The following is a 16,963-nucleotide window of genomic DNA, read 5'->3' as shown; positions in this document are numbered from 1 at the left end:
CACACTCATCACAGTCATTCTAGTTATGTGAGAGATACAGGCGTGCTTCTCACACAGCCACCGTCACACGTCGGCCACGCGTTTGTCTCCAACATATACTATGCCCACATACTCAAGTGTAGCTGTGGGGCTTACAAGTCTGAATTTCTTACAGCCTAATTTTCAAGACATCAATGTACAGCAACATTTTTAGGTGTCACTGCAGAACACCCTCCATATGCATATGAACACATACTCAGAGGTGGGGCTTACAAGACTCACATTTCATATACTCAGAGGTGGGGCTTACAAGACTCACATTTCACATACTCAGAGGTGGGGCTTACAAGACTCACATTTCATATACTTTTCAAGACATCACTGTAGGACAAACATTTGATTTGATATCAGAATATACTTCAAATAAAATAAATCAATGTATGCTACAGCAGAACACATATTATAGTATATAGGCCTCCTGCCTATCTGATAATATGAAGCGCATATTCAGATTAACTTCACAGTACAGAACAAGTTTGTAAAGTTTTCCAGAACCTCCCACAACACGGCCATTTCCTGGTGCATCTTCTCATCCCTATCTCTTGTTTTGCTCCTGGTGTCTGTGACACATCTGGGTCCTTTAGCAATCCATGACCTCACATAGGGGACTGGGTTGAATTTGGTCAGGGGTGGGCCAACAAGGTTCAGAAAGAGTAGCCCTGTTATGGTGGAGGTATGCAGAGAGGCGTGGGTTGAGGTGCAAATCAGATTCATTTGAGAAAATCCCTGCTGGCCTTCTGCACTGGAGATGGGGATGGTGCTGACCTCCATCAACATCTCTTTAAGTCCATCTGGAGATGGGGATGGTGCTGACCACCATCAACATCTCTTTAAGTCAATCTGGAGATGGAGATCGTGCTGACCTCCATCAACATCTCTTTAAGTCCATCTGGAGATGGGGATGGTGCTGACCTCCATCAACATCTCTTTAAGTCCATCTGGAAAGTCTCCTTTATCATTACCATCAGTGTCCCTGTACTGCTTGTAGGCCTGTATGACCGTACGTGGACTGCCAATGCCAAACCTCTGGCAGAGAGATTCTATCACTGTTTCTCCATACAGTGCTCCTGCATCCTCTGGCCAGTATTGAGCATAAAGCACCTTCAGCTCCTCTATGAACTGGCTGTATCCTGTATTGTCCACTGGTGACTGCCCTGTGTGCAGTAATAACACCCTCACTTCCCTGGTGACTGCCCTGTGTGCAGTAATTACACCCTCACTTCCCTGGTGACTGCCCTGTGTGCAGTAATAACACCATCACTTCCCTGGTGACTGCCCTGTGTGCAGTAATAACACCCTCACTTCCCTGGTGACTGCCCTGTGTGCAGTAATTACACCCTCACTTCCCTGGTGACTGCCCTGTGTGCAGTAATAACACCATCACTTCCCTGGTGACTGCCCTGTGTGCAGTAATAACACCATCACTTCCCTGGTGACTGCCCTGTGTGCAGTAATAACACCCTCACTTCCCTGGTGACTGCCCTGTGTGCAGTAATAACACCATCACTTCCCTGGTGACTGCCCTGTGTGCAGTAATAACACCCTCACTTCCCTGGTGACTGCCCTGTGTGCAGTAATAACACCCTCACTTCCCTGGTGACTGCCCTGTGTGCAGTAATAACACCATCACTTCCCTGGTGACTGCCCTGTGTGCAGTAATAACACCCTCACTTCCCTGGTGACTGCCCTGTGTGCAGTAATAACACCCTCACTTCCCTGGTGACTGCCCTGTGTGCGGTAATAACACCCTCACTTCCCTGGTGACTGCCCTGTGTGCAGTAATAACACCCTCACTTCCCTGGTGACTGCCCTGTGTGTCTCTCTTTTGGAGCTCGAGTGCCAATTCAGATATGTGTGATGCACTTCAACAACTAAGACCTAGATTGTTAACAAACGCATGCGAGGATATCCGCATGGCAAGGCCACTATAGCTCTGACGGGTCACGCCGTCGCGGGAGGCATCCTCAGATCATCATTATTTGGTCCGTAAAGGTTAATGAGACATATTTGTTTATGGTCCAATAACATATTTAAAATAATCTATCTACCTTGCGTATCTGTTTGGACAATTTGCACATTCGGATCGAAATTACTGTTAATTAATATCATCACCCCTTTTGAGTTTCTTAGCCCATGGGAGAAGTATATTTCGCCCCCCCCCCCCCCCCCCCCTCCTTTTTCCACCCAACTTCATCTAGAATTGTTGAATGGGTTTCCTGTAAACAATAGATATTATGTTCCTTCTCTTTGAGCCATGTAAATATTGTTCTTCTTTTGTTATTGTCTGCTAAGCCATTACAATTATAACTGGCTATTACAATTATAAGCTTTGAATGTTGCTTGACAAGCCAGGGGTTATACGTTTGTTTGGCCTTGAACTGAGCCTCCGTCCAAATTGCACCTGCTCCGGGGCACTGCCCCCCCGTGCACTTCGTCGGTGGATGGACATATGTAGAAATAAGAGAGCAGGTCTGAAATCAGTGGGGAAGGATTAGGATGACTGCATAGAAGGATCACCACACTTTTACATGATGGTTTTTCTGGGAGGTGGGAGAAATAACCAGGAGGCAACTTGATTTAACTCTGATTGCTTTTTTAAATGTTTACAGTGCAAACAGTGAACAAATTGAATAAATAATGCCGCGTGAGGTACCGGAGCCGGGCAAATAGGTGCTGGAACAAATTAGGTCAAATCTGAGAGGTGCCAGATCCGGCTCAAATTAAGCACTGGAACCTAGGTCTGGAGTGTATGACGTTGGTGTATTGGTACTGAATATACCAGAGATGGAGACAAGACTGATTGGAACAGAACCAGTGAGACCCAGACCAAGATTCAACCACTAGAGACCTCTAGACCCATGTGTCCAACCTGTAAGGAGACCTAGACCAGTTTAAATGTGTCTCACCTGTAAGGAGACCTAGACCAGTTTAAATGTGGACAAATGAGCCCCAGAGTGTGAACATTAATGCTAGTGTGATGATGATGCTGTCAGTACAGCATAGTGTGGTGAGTTTCAGAGTTGGTCATTAGTCCTCATAGGGGATGGTTTCATTCTATGGAGTAGCAGTGATCTTCATGACATTGTGCATGTTTTAGATCAAATCCATTGCAGTCAACTGCACAGACTCACTCATCTACAAATCCACTTGCATCTCAAATATTGACTCACTAAGTGGTCCAGATCAGTGATTCTGCGCCTCTCCTTGATCAGACTGATCCCCTCCAACACACTGATTCCTGTTTCTCACTATAGAGCTGAGTCAAGCCAAGCAGGGCCAAACTGGGCTGGCTAACACTACAGAGCTGAGTCAAGCAGGGCCAAACTGGGCTGGCTAACACTACAGAGCTGAGTCAAGCCAAGCAGGGCCAAACTGGGCTGGCTAACACTACAGAGCTGAGTCAAGCAGGGACAAACTGGGCTGGCTAACACTACAGAGCTGAGTCAAGCAGGGCCAAACTGAGCTGGCTAACACTACAGAGCTGAGTCAAGCAGGGCCAAACTGGGCTGGCTAACACTACAGAGCTGAGTCAAGCAGGGCCAAACTGAGCTGGCTAACACTACAGAGCTGAGTCAAGCAGGGCCAAACTCGGCTGGCTAACACTACAGAGCTGAGTCAAGCAGGGCCAAACTGAGCTGGCTAACACTACAGAGCTGAGTCAAGCAGGGCCAAACTGAGCTGGCTAACACTACAGAGCTGAGTCAAGCAGGGCCAAACTGGGCTGGCTAACGCTACAGAGCTGAGTCAAGCAGGGCCAAACTGGGCTGGCTAACGCTACAGAGCTGAGTCAAGCAGGGCCAAACTGGGCTGGCTAACGCTACAGAGCTGAGTCAAGCCAAGTTCTGGAACCATCCTTGAAAGGACAATGTGTAAAGAAAATATCCCAGCCAGTACAGTCCAGTTGTGGTCAGCTCTGATGTGTGAATCTTGTTTCTCCATACCTCTAAATGCCATCTTACTAGATGGTGCCATTTTCAAATAAAATAAAATAAAATGTAATTAAATTTGTCACATGCGCCGAATACAACAGGTGTAGACCTTACCGTGAAATGCTTACTTACAAACCCTTAACCAACAATGCTGTTCAAGAAATAGAGTTAAGAAAATATTTACGAAATAAACTAAATTTTAAAAACAAATCAAATCAAAAAAGTAACACAATAAAATGACATAACAATAATGAGGCAATATACAGGGGGTCATTCTTGAGGTGGAGTAGCTCTGCCAGTCAATGTGTGGGGGTACAGGTTAGTTGAGGTCATTTGTAAAGTGACTATGCATAGATAAACAGCAAGTAGCAGCAGTGTAAAATCAAAAAGGGGGTTGGGGGGGGGTCAATGTAAATAGTCCGGGTGGCCATTTCATTAATTGTTCCCCCATTAATTTGGGATTGAGACCTGCAGTCATCTTGATTTAAGACCACTTTTGAGAAGTGTTCCACAGGCAGTAAATCTATTGTAGAATAAATGGAACCTGGATCCATTTCATTCTATTAACATGGCTTATGTGTGTTATAGCAGTAATGGGGTTAAACTGATATTAAAATGACAACTCCATAGGTGGGTACCAGGTCAGGGTAGTTCATCTCTGCTCCCAGCATCCCTGGGATAGTACTGATCAACATAGCTGACCGGATGCAGAGGTGGACGAGTGATGTTTTCCTCTCAGTGGTGAGACTTGCCCTTCCATTTGACACACTGTTAACTCATAAGATCATACAAGATGTTACAGGTTATTGCATGTGGAAACAGACCTGCATTCAATTACTATTTAAAATAATTGTGAATACTTAATAAGCAGTGCTTGATTGAGTTTACATCGTCCAGGTTTGGCCGGTGTAGGCCGTCATTGTAAATAAGAATGTGTTCTTAACTCACTTGCCTAGTTAAAAAAAGGTAAAATAAATAAAAAATAAAACCAATAGAAAAGTCCTAAAAGTACAAACATCAAAAACTTTTCTCGTTCAGTTAGTCCCTCCCTGTTTCAGCTAATTAACTTCAGTTTGGTGCCTAGTGAATATGACTCAGGTCTCTATGGAAACATCAATGTAAATTCACCTTAGATTTTAACTCCTCACTTTCCCTTTCAGGTCTATAGGGTTTTGCTGCCCCCTGCTGGAGACTGGAGCACAAGGCAGTCCCTGGCTTTCTTTGGGCAGCTGGAGGCTGAGGCCCTCACCTGTTGTGACGGGTCCAACAAATATCCCCTGGTGAAGGCAGGGTCATATCTCATCCAACGCTTCAATGACTCTTATGGGAGGCAGTGAGCATTTCCCATGTTAAGCTATGGAATTAATTGTACAGCATTGGATTGGTGTTGGCATGGGGTAGAGGGAGTTTACATATACCAGTCATTTCCTTTTAAATCCATGAAGGGAAGTGGACAAGTTCAAACTTAGAAAGGAGATAATAGTTCCACACCCCATGTGTCCTGATAACTACAGGAATGAAACCATATTGAGGTTGTCTGCTTTCTATAGTCTCCCGAGTGGCGCAGTGGTCTAAGGCACTGCATCACAGTGATAGCTGTGCCACTAGAGATCTTGATTCAAATCCAGGCTCTGTCGTAGCCGTCAGCGACCGGGCGGCGCACAATTGGTCCAGGATAGGGGAGGGAATGGCCGGCAGGGATGTAGCTCAGTTGGTAGAGCATGGTGTTTGCAATGCCAGGGTTGTGGTTTCGATTCCCATGGGGGCCAGTATGAAAAATATATATATAATATTAATATGCCATTTCGCGGACGCTTTTATCCAAAGCGACTTACAGTCATGTATATATATATATATGCACTAACGGTAAGTTGCTCTAGATAAGAGCGTCTGCTAAATGACGTGTATGGTTTGAGAGAGAGAGAAAACATCAGGTAAAGTTCTGGGGGATGTCAGCCATGAAGTTGTCTAAACACAACTGGAACATAATTTGTTTGTGATTCATTGTTAATGGATTTTCAATTAGGACCACAGGGGGAAAACCTAACAACAACAACACTGTCACGATCGTCTTGAAAAGAAGCGGGCCAAGGCGCAGCGTGAGATGCGTACATATTTATTTACTTGTACACCACAGCGAACAAAACAACAAACGATACGTGAAGTCCTTCGACACAAACACAAATCAAAAGGAACAAGAAACCACAAACACAAAGTGAAAGACAGAGAGTTAAATATGGCTCCCAATCAGAGACAACCAGCTGACACTCGTTGCCTCTGATTGGGAGTCACTCAGACCAACCTAGAAATACAAACATAGAATATAACACCCTGGCTCAACATACGAGAGTCCCCAGAGCCAGGGCGTGACAGTACCCCCCCCCAAAGGCGCGGACACCGGCCGCGCCAACCAAACACAACAGGGGAGGGACCGGGTGGGCACTCCGCCTCGGCGGTGGATCCGGCTCCGGGCTTGCCCACCACCCTCCAACAAACCCCCCATAGCGCCCCTGGTCCGGTCTGACCCCGCTGGCTGGAGCTGGACTGGACGTAGCAGGGGCAGTAGGCTTCAGCTCCTTAGTGGAGCAGTTGAGCGGTACCTGAATTGGCACCGATGACCCAGGCACGGGTTGTGCCGGACTGACGACTCGCACCCTAGGCTTGGTGCGTGGAGCAGCGACTGGCCTTACCAGGCTGACGACTCGTACCCCGGGCTTGGTGCGAGTAGCAGGAACGGGCTGAACCAGGCTGACGACTCGCACCCCTGGCTTGGTGCGAGTGGCAGGAACGGGCTGGACCAGGCTGACGACTCGCACCCCTGGCTTGGTGCGAGTGGCAGGAACGGGCTGGACCAGGCTGGCGACGCGCACCGTAGGTTTGGTGCGAGTGGCAGGAACAGGCCGGGCCGGGCTGGCGACGCGCACCGTAGGTTTGGTGCCAGTGGCAGGAACAGGCCGGGCCGGGCTGGCGACGCACACCGTAGGTTTGGTGCGTGGAGCAGGGACAGGCCGGGCTGGGCTGGCGACGCACACCGTAGGTTTGGTGCGAGTGGCAGGAACATGCCGGGCCGGGCTGGCGACGCACACCGTAGGTTTGGTGCGTGGAGCAGGGACAGGCCGGGCCGTGCTGGCGACGCACCCTGTAGGCGTGGTGCGTGGAGCAGGAACAGGCCGGGCCGGGCTGACGACACGCACCACAGGCTCGATGCGAGGAACAGGAACAGGCCGGACCGTACTTGGGACACACACCACTGGCCCTACGCAGGGATCAGGAACGGGCCGGACCGGACTGGTAACACACCCCAGTACCTCTCGCCGTGCCTCCACACTTTCCCTCTCCTCTGTGACCGGTGGCCCCCTTAACCTGGCGGCCTTCTCTGCCAACCTTCTGCACCACTCTATCCCGTACTCCTGCTGCCCCGTCGTCCACGGCGTGAGCCCCCCCCTAAAAATTTTCTGGGCTTGTCTCTCCCCCGTGGACCAGGCCTCCATGGTTCTCGTCCAATTCTCTCTCCACTTCTCGTAATTCCAGCCTTTCTCCTCATCACGTTGCTTGACCCAGTCGTGGTGGTTTCTTCTGTCACGATCGTCTTGAAAAGAAGCGGGCCAAGGCGCAGCGTGAGATGCGTACATATTTATTTACTTGTACACCACAGCGAACAAAACAACAAACGATACGTGAAGTCCTTCGACACAAACACAAATCAAAAGGAACAAGAAACCACAAACACAAAGTGAAAGACAGAGAGTTAAATATGGCTCCCAATCAGAGACAACCAGCTGACACTCGTTGCCTCTGATTGGGAGTCACTCAGACCAACCTAGAAATACAAACATAGAATATAACACCCTGGCTCAACATACGAGAGTCCCCAGAGCCAGGGCGTGACAGTACCCCCCCCCCAAAGGCGCGGACACCGGCCGCGCCAACCAAACACAACAGGGGAGGGACCGGGTGGGCACTCCGCCTCGGCGGTGGATCCGGCTCCGGGCTTGCCCACCACCCTCCAACAAACCCCCCATAGCGCCCCTGGTCCGGTCTGACCCCGCTGGCTGGAGCTGGACTGGACGTAGCAGGGGCGGTAGGCTTCAGCTCCTTAGTGGAGCAGTTGAGCGGTACCTGAATTGGCACCGATGACCCAGGCACGGGTTGTGCCGGACTGACGACTCGCACCCTAGGCTTGGTGTGTGGAGCAGCGACTGTCCTTACCAGGCTGACGACTCGTACCCCGGGCTTGGTGCGAGTAGCAGGAACGGGCTGAACCAGGCTGACGACTCGCACCCCTGGCTTGGTGCGAGTGGCAGGAACGGGCTGGACCAGGCTGACGACTCGCACCCCTGGCTTGGTGCGAGTGGCAGGAATGGGCTGGACCAGGCTGGCGACGCGCACCGTAGGTTTGGTGCGAGTGGCAGGAACAGGCCGGGCCGGGCTGGCGACGCGCACCGTAGGTTTGGTGCCAGTGGCAGGAACAGGCCGGGCCGGGCTGGCGACGCACACCGTAGGTTTGGTGCGTGGAGCAGGGACAGGCCGGGCTGGGCTGGCGACGCACACCGTAGGTTTGGTGCGAGTGGCAGGAACATGCTGGGCCGGGCTGGCGACGCACACCGTAGGTTTGGTGCGTGGAGCAGGGACAGGCCGGGCCGTGCTGGCGACGCACCCTGTAGGCGTGGTGCGTGGAGCAGGAACAGGCCGGGCCGGGCTGACGACACGCACCACAGGCTCGATGCGAGGAACAGGAACAGGCCGGACCGTACTGGGGACACACACCACTGGCCCTACGCAGGGATCAGGAACGGGCCGGACCGGACTGGTAACACACCCCAGTACCTCTCGCCGTGCCTCCACACTTTCCCTCTCCTCTGTGACCGGTGGCCCCCTTAACCTGGCGGCCTTCTCTGCCAACCTTCTGCACCACTCTATCCCGTACTCCTGCTGCCCCGTCGTCCACGGCGTGAGCCCCCCCCTAAAAAAATTCTGGGCTTGTCTCTCCCCCGTGGACCAGGCCTCCATGGTTCTCGTCCAATTCTCTCTCCACTTCTCGTAATTCCAGCCTTTCTCCTCATCACGCTGCTTGACCCAGTCGTGGTGGTTTCTTCTGTCACGATCGTCTTGAAAAGAAGCGGGCCAAGGCGCAGCGTGAGATGCGTACATATTTATTTACTTGTACACCACAGCGAACAAAACAACAAACGATACGTGAAGTCCTTCGACACAAACACAAATCAAAAGGAACAAGAAACCACAAACACAAAGTGAAAGACAGACAGTTAAATATGGCTCCCAATCAGAGACAACCAGCTGACACTCGTTGCCTCTGATTGGGAGTCACTCAGACCAACCTAGAAATACAAACATAGAATATAACACCCTGGCTCAACATACGAGAGTCCCCAGAGCCAGGGCGTGACAAACACACATAACACACAACCAATAAAAACAAAGGGGGAGGAAACCACTAACGTCATTACCATATTGTCATTTTCTAATGACAGGGAGAAAACATGTAAAATCTAGAAGACTACTTTAGATCTGGTCAGAAGAAGCCTAGTGCACTCTGCAGGGAACAGGGAGAGATTTGGGACAGAGACAGTAACTCCAGTATGGAAATCTTCATTCTAATGACAGGGAGAAAATATCCAATCTACACCCTATTCCCTATGTAGTGCACTACTTTAGATCTGGTCAGAAGTAGCCTAGTGCACTACGTAGGGAACAGGGTGTCATTTGGGCCAGAGTCAGTAACTCCCCTGGGTATGAATTCTCTCTCTATCTTATCTGTCTTCTATATTATGTTCTCCTCTCCTCCTCTCTTCTCTCCTCTATTCACTCTATTCTATCATCCACACCCCATGCCAGCTTCAACACAATCCATTTACAAGTTAAAGGCACACCTTGGAATAAATAGCAAAGGAAAACTACTACTAGATGTATTTTTTATTTCCCATCACCATGAATCATATTTAATAACTGAACAGTAGCAGACCTAACTTCATCTGTTCCTGACTCTGGGTAGTGGATTAAAAAGACCATCAATCTCCAATGATATTAAAGTACAATTCTGAACATTACTGATATACTGAGTGACAAGTCAAGATAGCTGATGTTTTTATTGTTTGGTTAATATCACCACCTGCTGGACAGGTTTAATGTTGCTTGACTGAGCAGTACGGGAGAATAAAAGATGCCAAATTTAGGGCCGGTTTCCGGGACATCTCCATTGAACATGCTTTTTAGTCTAGGACTAGGCATCATCTGTGTCCGGGAAACCGGCCCATATAGTTCAATTAGCAAGTAAGTAACACTACCTGTTCCATGATACTGAGGAAAATTACATTGAGACAGAGAACCAATTGAGAAAACATTTCAATGGTTCTGAATGACAACCAACATACATTAACAGCATACATCATGATTAATGTAAATGTATAAGATTAAAACGTTGCACTTACAAATAATATGAATGCATTGAATTGTAATTCATAACATCTTCTTAAGATCAAATCAATCAAATCATTGTACATAAAAACAGAGCAGAATGAATCATCACATCTGGGGACCATCACCACCAGCATGACAAGTATCTATGTGGACCCTACTACAGTTTAACCAGCTCAGCTATAGACTACACCAGCATGACTAGTATCTATGTGGACCCTACTACAGTTTAACCAGCTCAGCTATAGACTACACCAGCATGACTAGTATCTATGTGGATCCTACTACAGTTTAACCAGCTCAGCTATAGACTACACCAGCATGACTAGTATCTATGTGGACCCTACTACAGTTTAACCAGCTCAGCTATAGACTACACCAGCATGACTAGTATCTATGTGGACCCTACTACAGTTTAACCAGCTCAGCTATAGACTACACCAGCATGACTAGTATCTATGTGGACCCTACTACAGTTTAACCAGCTCAGCAGTACTATTATAGAGAAAAAACCCAGGATAGAGGGGCTGAGTGAATGTGGTCTGGACTCTGTGGAGGAGGGTCATTGTATCAGAGACACTGTAGAAGGACAGAGTACCTGCCTTGTGATCCAGGTACACTCCTACTCTGGAGGACTGAGGGCCTGATACTTTAGTCCCAACATTATTGTGTATGACCAAATAACCACTTCTATAACACTCTAAACTCCAGGACATGTTATTGTGTCCAAATCCACCATCTGTCCCTGTTCTGCTGATGTCTTTATATGAGACTGCTGTATAAACCCACTCCCCACTCCACTCCACCTCCCAGTAACAGCGTCCAGACAGACCCTCTCTACACAGAACCATACAGTAGTCGGTGAATCTGTCTGGATGATCAGGATATGGTTGGACTTGGTCTGTACGTTTCACCTTTCTGTTCCCTTTAGACAGAGAGAGGAGTGTGTGTGCTGTGTTTGGGTCCAGTGTGATCTGACAGGAATCTGGGAGAAGAGTAGAGCAGAGCAGAGACCAATGAGGGGAGTTAGAACAATAAGTTAAGTCAGATACTGTATCTACCCTGTCTTTGATTAGAGCACAGCAGAGATCAAATCAGAGAAATATGAGGAGTCAGATAGATACCCAGTCTTTGATTAGATCTACTATTGCTATATATTTCTAGAGGGATTGTTAGGAGTGTCAGTAAAAAGAGACTGTTAGTTACTTCAGAATAAAGAGACTCACATTGTAAGAACTGTTCTCTGGTCTTGGGCTCTGGAGGCAGTACAACATCCACTATATTCACTACAGACACACAAACACATTCACAGAGAGAGGGAATGTTATCATCATACCATATTCCACATGTATATGATTACTAGGGAACTTTCAATGGTCTAAAGTTGAAGTTCTTATTATTTTCAACACACCTGTAGTGGAGATCTTGGTCCATTCTCCTTTAAGGAAGTCTTCTAGTTTCTCTCTCAGTTCAGACACAGTCTTACTCACATCTCCAAAGTACTGAAGAGGACGGACAACGATGCTGGGTAAGTCTGAAGATACACTGGTACTGGAGAGAGACTGATAACTCTGGAGAGAGAGAGAGAGAGAGAGAGTGAGAGGGAGCAGAACCAAATGATTGAGAGTTTTAATTTCATATCACATGTATCTGTGCAGTTGAGTTACCTGGAGGAAATGGATGTGATCCTCTGTTTGTGAGAGCTGCTCCAGCTCAGTGCTTCTCTTCCTCAGCTCAGCTATCTCCTGCTCCAGTTGCTCCAGGAGTCCTTCAGCTTGACTCACTTGAGCCTTCTCTTGGGCTCTGATCAGCTCCTTCACCTCAGAGCGCCTTCTCTCAATGGAGCGGATCAGCTCGGTAAAGATCTTATCACTGTCCTCCACTGCTGCCTGTGCAGAGCGCTGTTAAGAGAGAGAGAGAGAGAGACTGACTTGTCTTACTTTAATGAGCCATCCTCATTACACTAACACCCCATCTCCTAAAAACACATTGCGTGCCACCACAACCTCCACACAATCACATTATGCAGTACCCAACACCACAGTACAATACACCATCCAGCACCACATTCCAACCGTCCATCCAACCCCTCCTCTCCAGCCGTACAGACAGCCCCCCTGAGCCCCCATACCTCCTGAAATATCTTTACACTGTTGATCATTTTGTACAACTCAAACTCAACCCTAAGGCGTCAACAGTAATGGCATTACCCTGGCAACACTGAAAAAACATGATGAACAGTCTGTCATTGCAGAAAACGGACACCCCTCCCCAACTCCCAGGTCAACCCGAGCCAACCAGCTATTGGTGTCCAGGGCTCCATGTAATACCCTCCACTGGACGACCCCTGACCTTTCCAGCACTGGGAGCTTATAGAGCACCCTCCACCTATACCCTGCCATGCTCTCAGCCCCCACAACCCCCTGCCACTGATGCCCCTTCACTCCCGCTAAGCTCCTGATGTGTCTAACCTTGACCCTGAGGGTGTACAGCACCTTACCCCCCACCTCCTCAAACTCCCCCAGGCTCAGAGTGTTAAAAGTCAGTAAGTCCTCCGGACTCTCCTGCCAGTCCCCAGTCTCTGCTGTCACTTGCAGTGGTGGAAACGGTGGTGGCCCCTCCTCAGGCTGCTCCAGCCCCCTCCTCACTGGGTCAGGCAGAGCCTCCTGGACCTCCCCCATGACTCTCTCCAGCAGGAATTCAGTCACCTCTGGTCGACAAAAATGTATTTTTCTAGTAAATTAATTGTCAAATTCATCAACCAGCACAGAGCCACTCTGCCTTCTCGAACAAGTAGCCAACTCAACAAGCCCCGCAAAAAGCTTGTGCCGTCAGCGGCAGCGAGCACTCTGCCTTCTAGCACAAGCGAGGGGCATGTTGAGGTAAATATTCTAACCGCGATGGTTGCATGATTTATTGGTGGGCTGGAATATATGAGATATTAAGATGATGTCATAATGCATGTTTACTAGGGTTGAGGTTAGCGCATCTGACTAGTGATTATTTGGCCGGTGTTCAATACCTGCTAGAGTTAATATTTTGTTGCTCTCCCAAAAGCAACACAGGAATAATACGAGATATATAGCTAACTGTAAAGTAATGAGTGACCTTTTTAGAAAATCATAGGAGATGGTCTTTGGTTGCATGCTATTTTATGCTTGTAGCCTATAACTGATGTTTGTGGTCTTATGCAGCCATCTATTTGAAACATTTAGCAATTAAAAGTTATTAATTCACGTAAAGACATTGGTGAGGCAGCTGAGAAATAAAGTGTATTTTTCGTAATAATTCTGTAGATCAGTCTCAAACCTGCCCCACCTATGACATGCCAATTGCTGGACTTTCACATAGAGGTTACTAGGTCACACCCAGTTCAAACCACATTTAAAAAATAAAACAAATGTGTTGTTTATCAAGTGTTCTGCCTTGCAATAATACCTATAATAAAATGACTAATTTAAAGCAAAGTGAAAAGAGTTAAAGCTAAAATAGGTTATAAGTAGGGTAAGAGTTTCTGTATAGCACTTTGTGACATCTGCTGATGTAAAAAGGACTTTATAAACACATTTGATTGATTGATTGATTGTTAGGTTTAGGGTATTTAAAGCAAAAAAAATGAATAGGTTTATAGCTCTCTTGCTCCTCCCTGTGGCCTTCTGTGGGTACTACATACCTCATTCACGACACTTGCTAGGCTCATTATCTGAGGTGGCAACTGTGTCAGATCTGTAAAGAAAAGTAGTTTATAGAACAGTAGCAGTGGGATGCTCAACCTCACAGCCTTTCAACCTAACCCAATAAGATGATGACCATTTTTTACGCTGTATATCCAAAGGCATCTCACCTGCCTCCACCAGTAAGGCACATACAGATGTTGATATAAATGCACCAATACATATCCTTAAAGCTATATACTGGATTATGTCTTTGCCGCTGTTCCATAAAATATACACTCATAATCAATTGTTGTCCTGATCAGAGCTCTATAAATATCCATCAACGATTGTCTGTCAGCACCCCATTCATAACCAGAGACCCACACAACCAACTACTGCAAAAGTGATGGAATGAGAGAGACAGAGTCATCGTTACAACACTGTACATAGCGTAATATAAAATGTCTTTAATGAGTTTAACGGCGGTTGGTATCCAATATGTTGCATTACCGCCCCTACTGGACTATAATATAAATCCATTTTACTTGGTGATACAACATGGGAAAAGGGGAAACTATAATAATTTTTAAAAAACACCCTTCCAACTAACCCTACACATTAAATACCCAGTACCCCATTCCACTAATTTGACCCTATCTGAATCTGCACCATGCCAACGGTCTGGGAGGACGGGACACCACCACTCAATACACCCTGTAACTCTTCTGAAGTCTAATCTTGTATGCCCAAATACTTCTCTGCAGCTGCCACCACAACATCCATTTTCTGTGATTTACGTTCCATTTCTGCGGTACAGTTGATAACCATTGCTATGAACGCTAAGAAGCTAACTTTACTAAAGCATACAGTGGGGGGAAAAATATTTAGTCAGCCACCAATTGTGCAAGTTCTCCCGCTTAAAAAGATGAGAGAGGCCTGTAATTTTCATCATAGGTACACGCCAACTATGACAGACAAAATGAGAATTTTTTTGCCAAAAAATCACATTGTAGGATTTTTAATGAATTTATTTGCAAATGATGGTGGAAAATAAGTATTTGGTCACCTACAAACAAGCAAGATGTCTGTCATAGTTAATGTCTACCTATGATGAAAATTACAGGCCTCTCTCATCTTTTTAGGTGGGAGAACTTGCACAATTGGTGGCTGACTAAATACTTTTTTCCCCCACTGTATATCACTCGTTGGCCTATCCCTCTGTGCTGGCACAGATCTACTACTCACAGGGATCCTCTCAGGATCTCTCACCCTTGACCCATCCTCCTCTACTTTCTTCACTGTCTCAGCATACGACACCTTCTGTACTACTCTGACTCTAGCCACCTCAACCTGCCTCTCTCGCACCGGACACTTTCGATCCCCAGCAACATGGGCATCCCATCAGTTGACACACAACTTTATCCACCGAAACTACACAATCCTCTATCCCATGCCCTCCTGCACACTTACCACATCTTGGAATCTCCCTCCTACAAACTTTTGCAACATGATCATAAACGTTGCACCTGAATCAGTGCAGTGGATTCGGCACAAAAGCTCTAACAGGATAACTGATATCCTACCATGACTTTATCGGGTAAAGACTCAAAACTCAAAAGGGCTGACAGTGACTCCTCTGTTTCACCACGCTCACCACCGGGTCTGCGTTGCACCAAACGGCGGGAATCACAAACACCAGGAATCTTCAACCTTAATTACTCCACCTCCACACTTAACACTACCCCAGAAATCACTCCTTTCAATGGTGCCCTGTTCCTAAGAGCAAAGCAAGAAACAGATCTTGACCAAAGCTGCGTGACATGGAGCGCCCACTACCTCTGGTCAGAAGAAACACCAACAAATATCACAAGTCCACTACAGGTTACCTTCACTGATTCAACTGCACCCAACTCCTTTCCCACCCACCCTGAAACTACAAATGGATCTGCCAAAAGGAATGGATCCACGTTCTCCTACAATGTATCTCCTACTGCACCAGATTCTTCTTTATCATGTCCATTGATGCCAGGCTCTGGTTCTGAGCTCATCACCACACCTTCTACCTCACTTAACTCTCCCTCATTCATTTCCATTTCACCTCCAGAACTCAGTCTGGCGAATGGCTCACTCTGTTTTTACTTGAATTATAACATTTGAAATGTCTCTATTACTTTGAAACGTTTGTGAGTGTAACATTTACTGTTAATTTCTGATCATTGATTTCACTTTCGTTTATTATTTATTTAACCTGCTTTGGTAATGTAACATGTTTCCCATGTCAATAAAGCCCATTTAATTGAATTGAGAGAGAGTGAGAGAGAGAGAGCTCTGTTAATGTATAGCGGACATGAGTCACTCATGGTTACTCATGGTTATGTGATGAGGTAGCCCCACTTGTGACTTTAAAATCAGTGTCGGCCCAGTAGGGAATCTCCTCTTGGTGTAACATAATAATAATATAATATGCCATTTAGCAGACGCTTTTATCCAAACGACTTACAGTCATGTGTGAACACATTTTTACGTATGGGTGGTCCCGGGGATCGAACCCCCAAGATGTTGGTTTCTCCCTCAGTAGACCCGGGTTCATAACCCGTCAGTTACATTAAGCAGTCTATTCTCTGAAAGGGGTCCAGACAGCCTGTTCCCAACAGTGGGATTGGATAGGGGCATCTCTCTCTCTCTGACTGGAGGAGAGATGTGAAATGGTGTGTCTCCTCTGGTCAACAATACTCACCTTGAGAGACTCCACAGCCTGTTGGAGCTCCTTCAGCTCCTTCTCTCTCTCCTGGAATCTCTGCTGGACCTTCTGCTGACTCATCCCCAGCTGCCTCTGTGGAGAATCACTCTTCAATGAGCTATCAAGCTTTATTTGTCCAGTAGATCAATAGTATAGTAATGTGA

General features: G+C 47.1%; 2 protein-coding genes and 1 pseudogene across 3 annotated transcripts in view; 1 reads left to right on the top strand and 2 right to left on the bottom strand.

Moving 5' to 3' along the window:
- The window catches only part of LOC311148715 (solute carrier family 15 member 5-like), a 202,049-nt pseudogene that overhangs the window by 144,553 nt on the left and 40,533 nt on the right, over positions 1-16,963 (top strand). The window lies entirely within an intron of this gene.
- On the bottom strand, positions 10,495-11,383 carry LOC311148653 (stonustoxin subunit beta-like; the record flags this gene model as incomplete). The annotated part of the gene is made up of 1 exon (XM_084185640.1): positions 10,495-11,383. A coding segment is annotated over one exon (510 nt), but the record flags the coding sequence as incomplete, so codon positions are not given.
- On the bottom strand, positions 12,044-16,880 carry LOC311148652 (uncharacterized protein; the record flags this gene model as incomplete). Its single annotated transcript, XM_084185639.1, has 2 exons — positions 12,044-12,304; positions 16,797-16,880. 2 exons carry the CDS (start codon positions 16,878-16,880, stop codon positions 12,044-12,046), a joined length of 345 nt encoding a protein of 114 aa, XP_084041765.1.

The sequence above is a fragment of the Coregonus lavaretus genome (assembly GCF_964263955.1).
Source record: "Coregonus lavaretus genome assembly, chromosome: 21".
In the NCBI taxonomy this organism is placed as follows: domain Eukaryota; kingdom Metazoa; phylum Chordata; class Actinopteri; order Salmoniformes; family Salmonidae; genus Coregonus; species Coregonus lavaretus.
The sequence above is the reverse complement of the archived record's forward strand: the minus strand, read 5'-3'. Positions and strand labels throughout refer to the sequence as shown.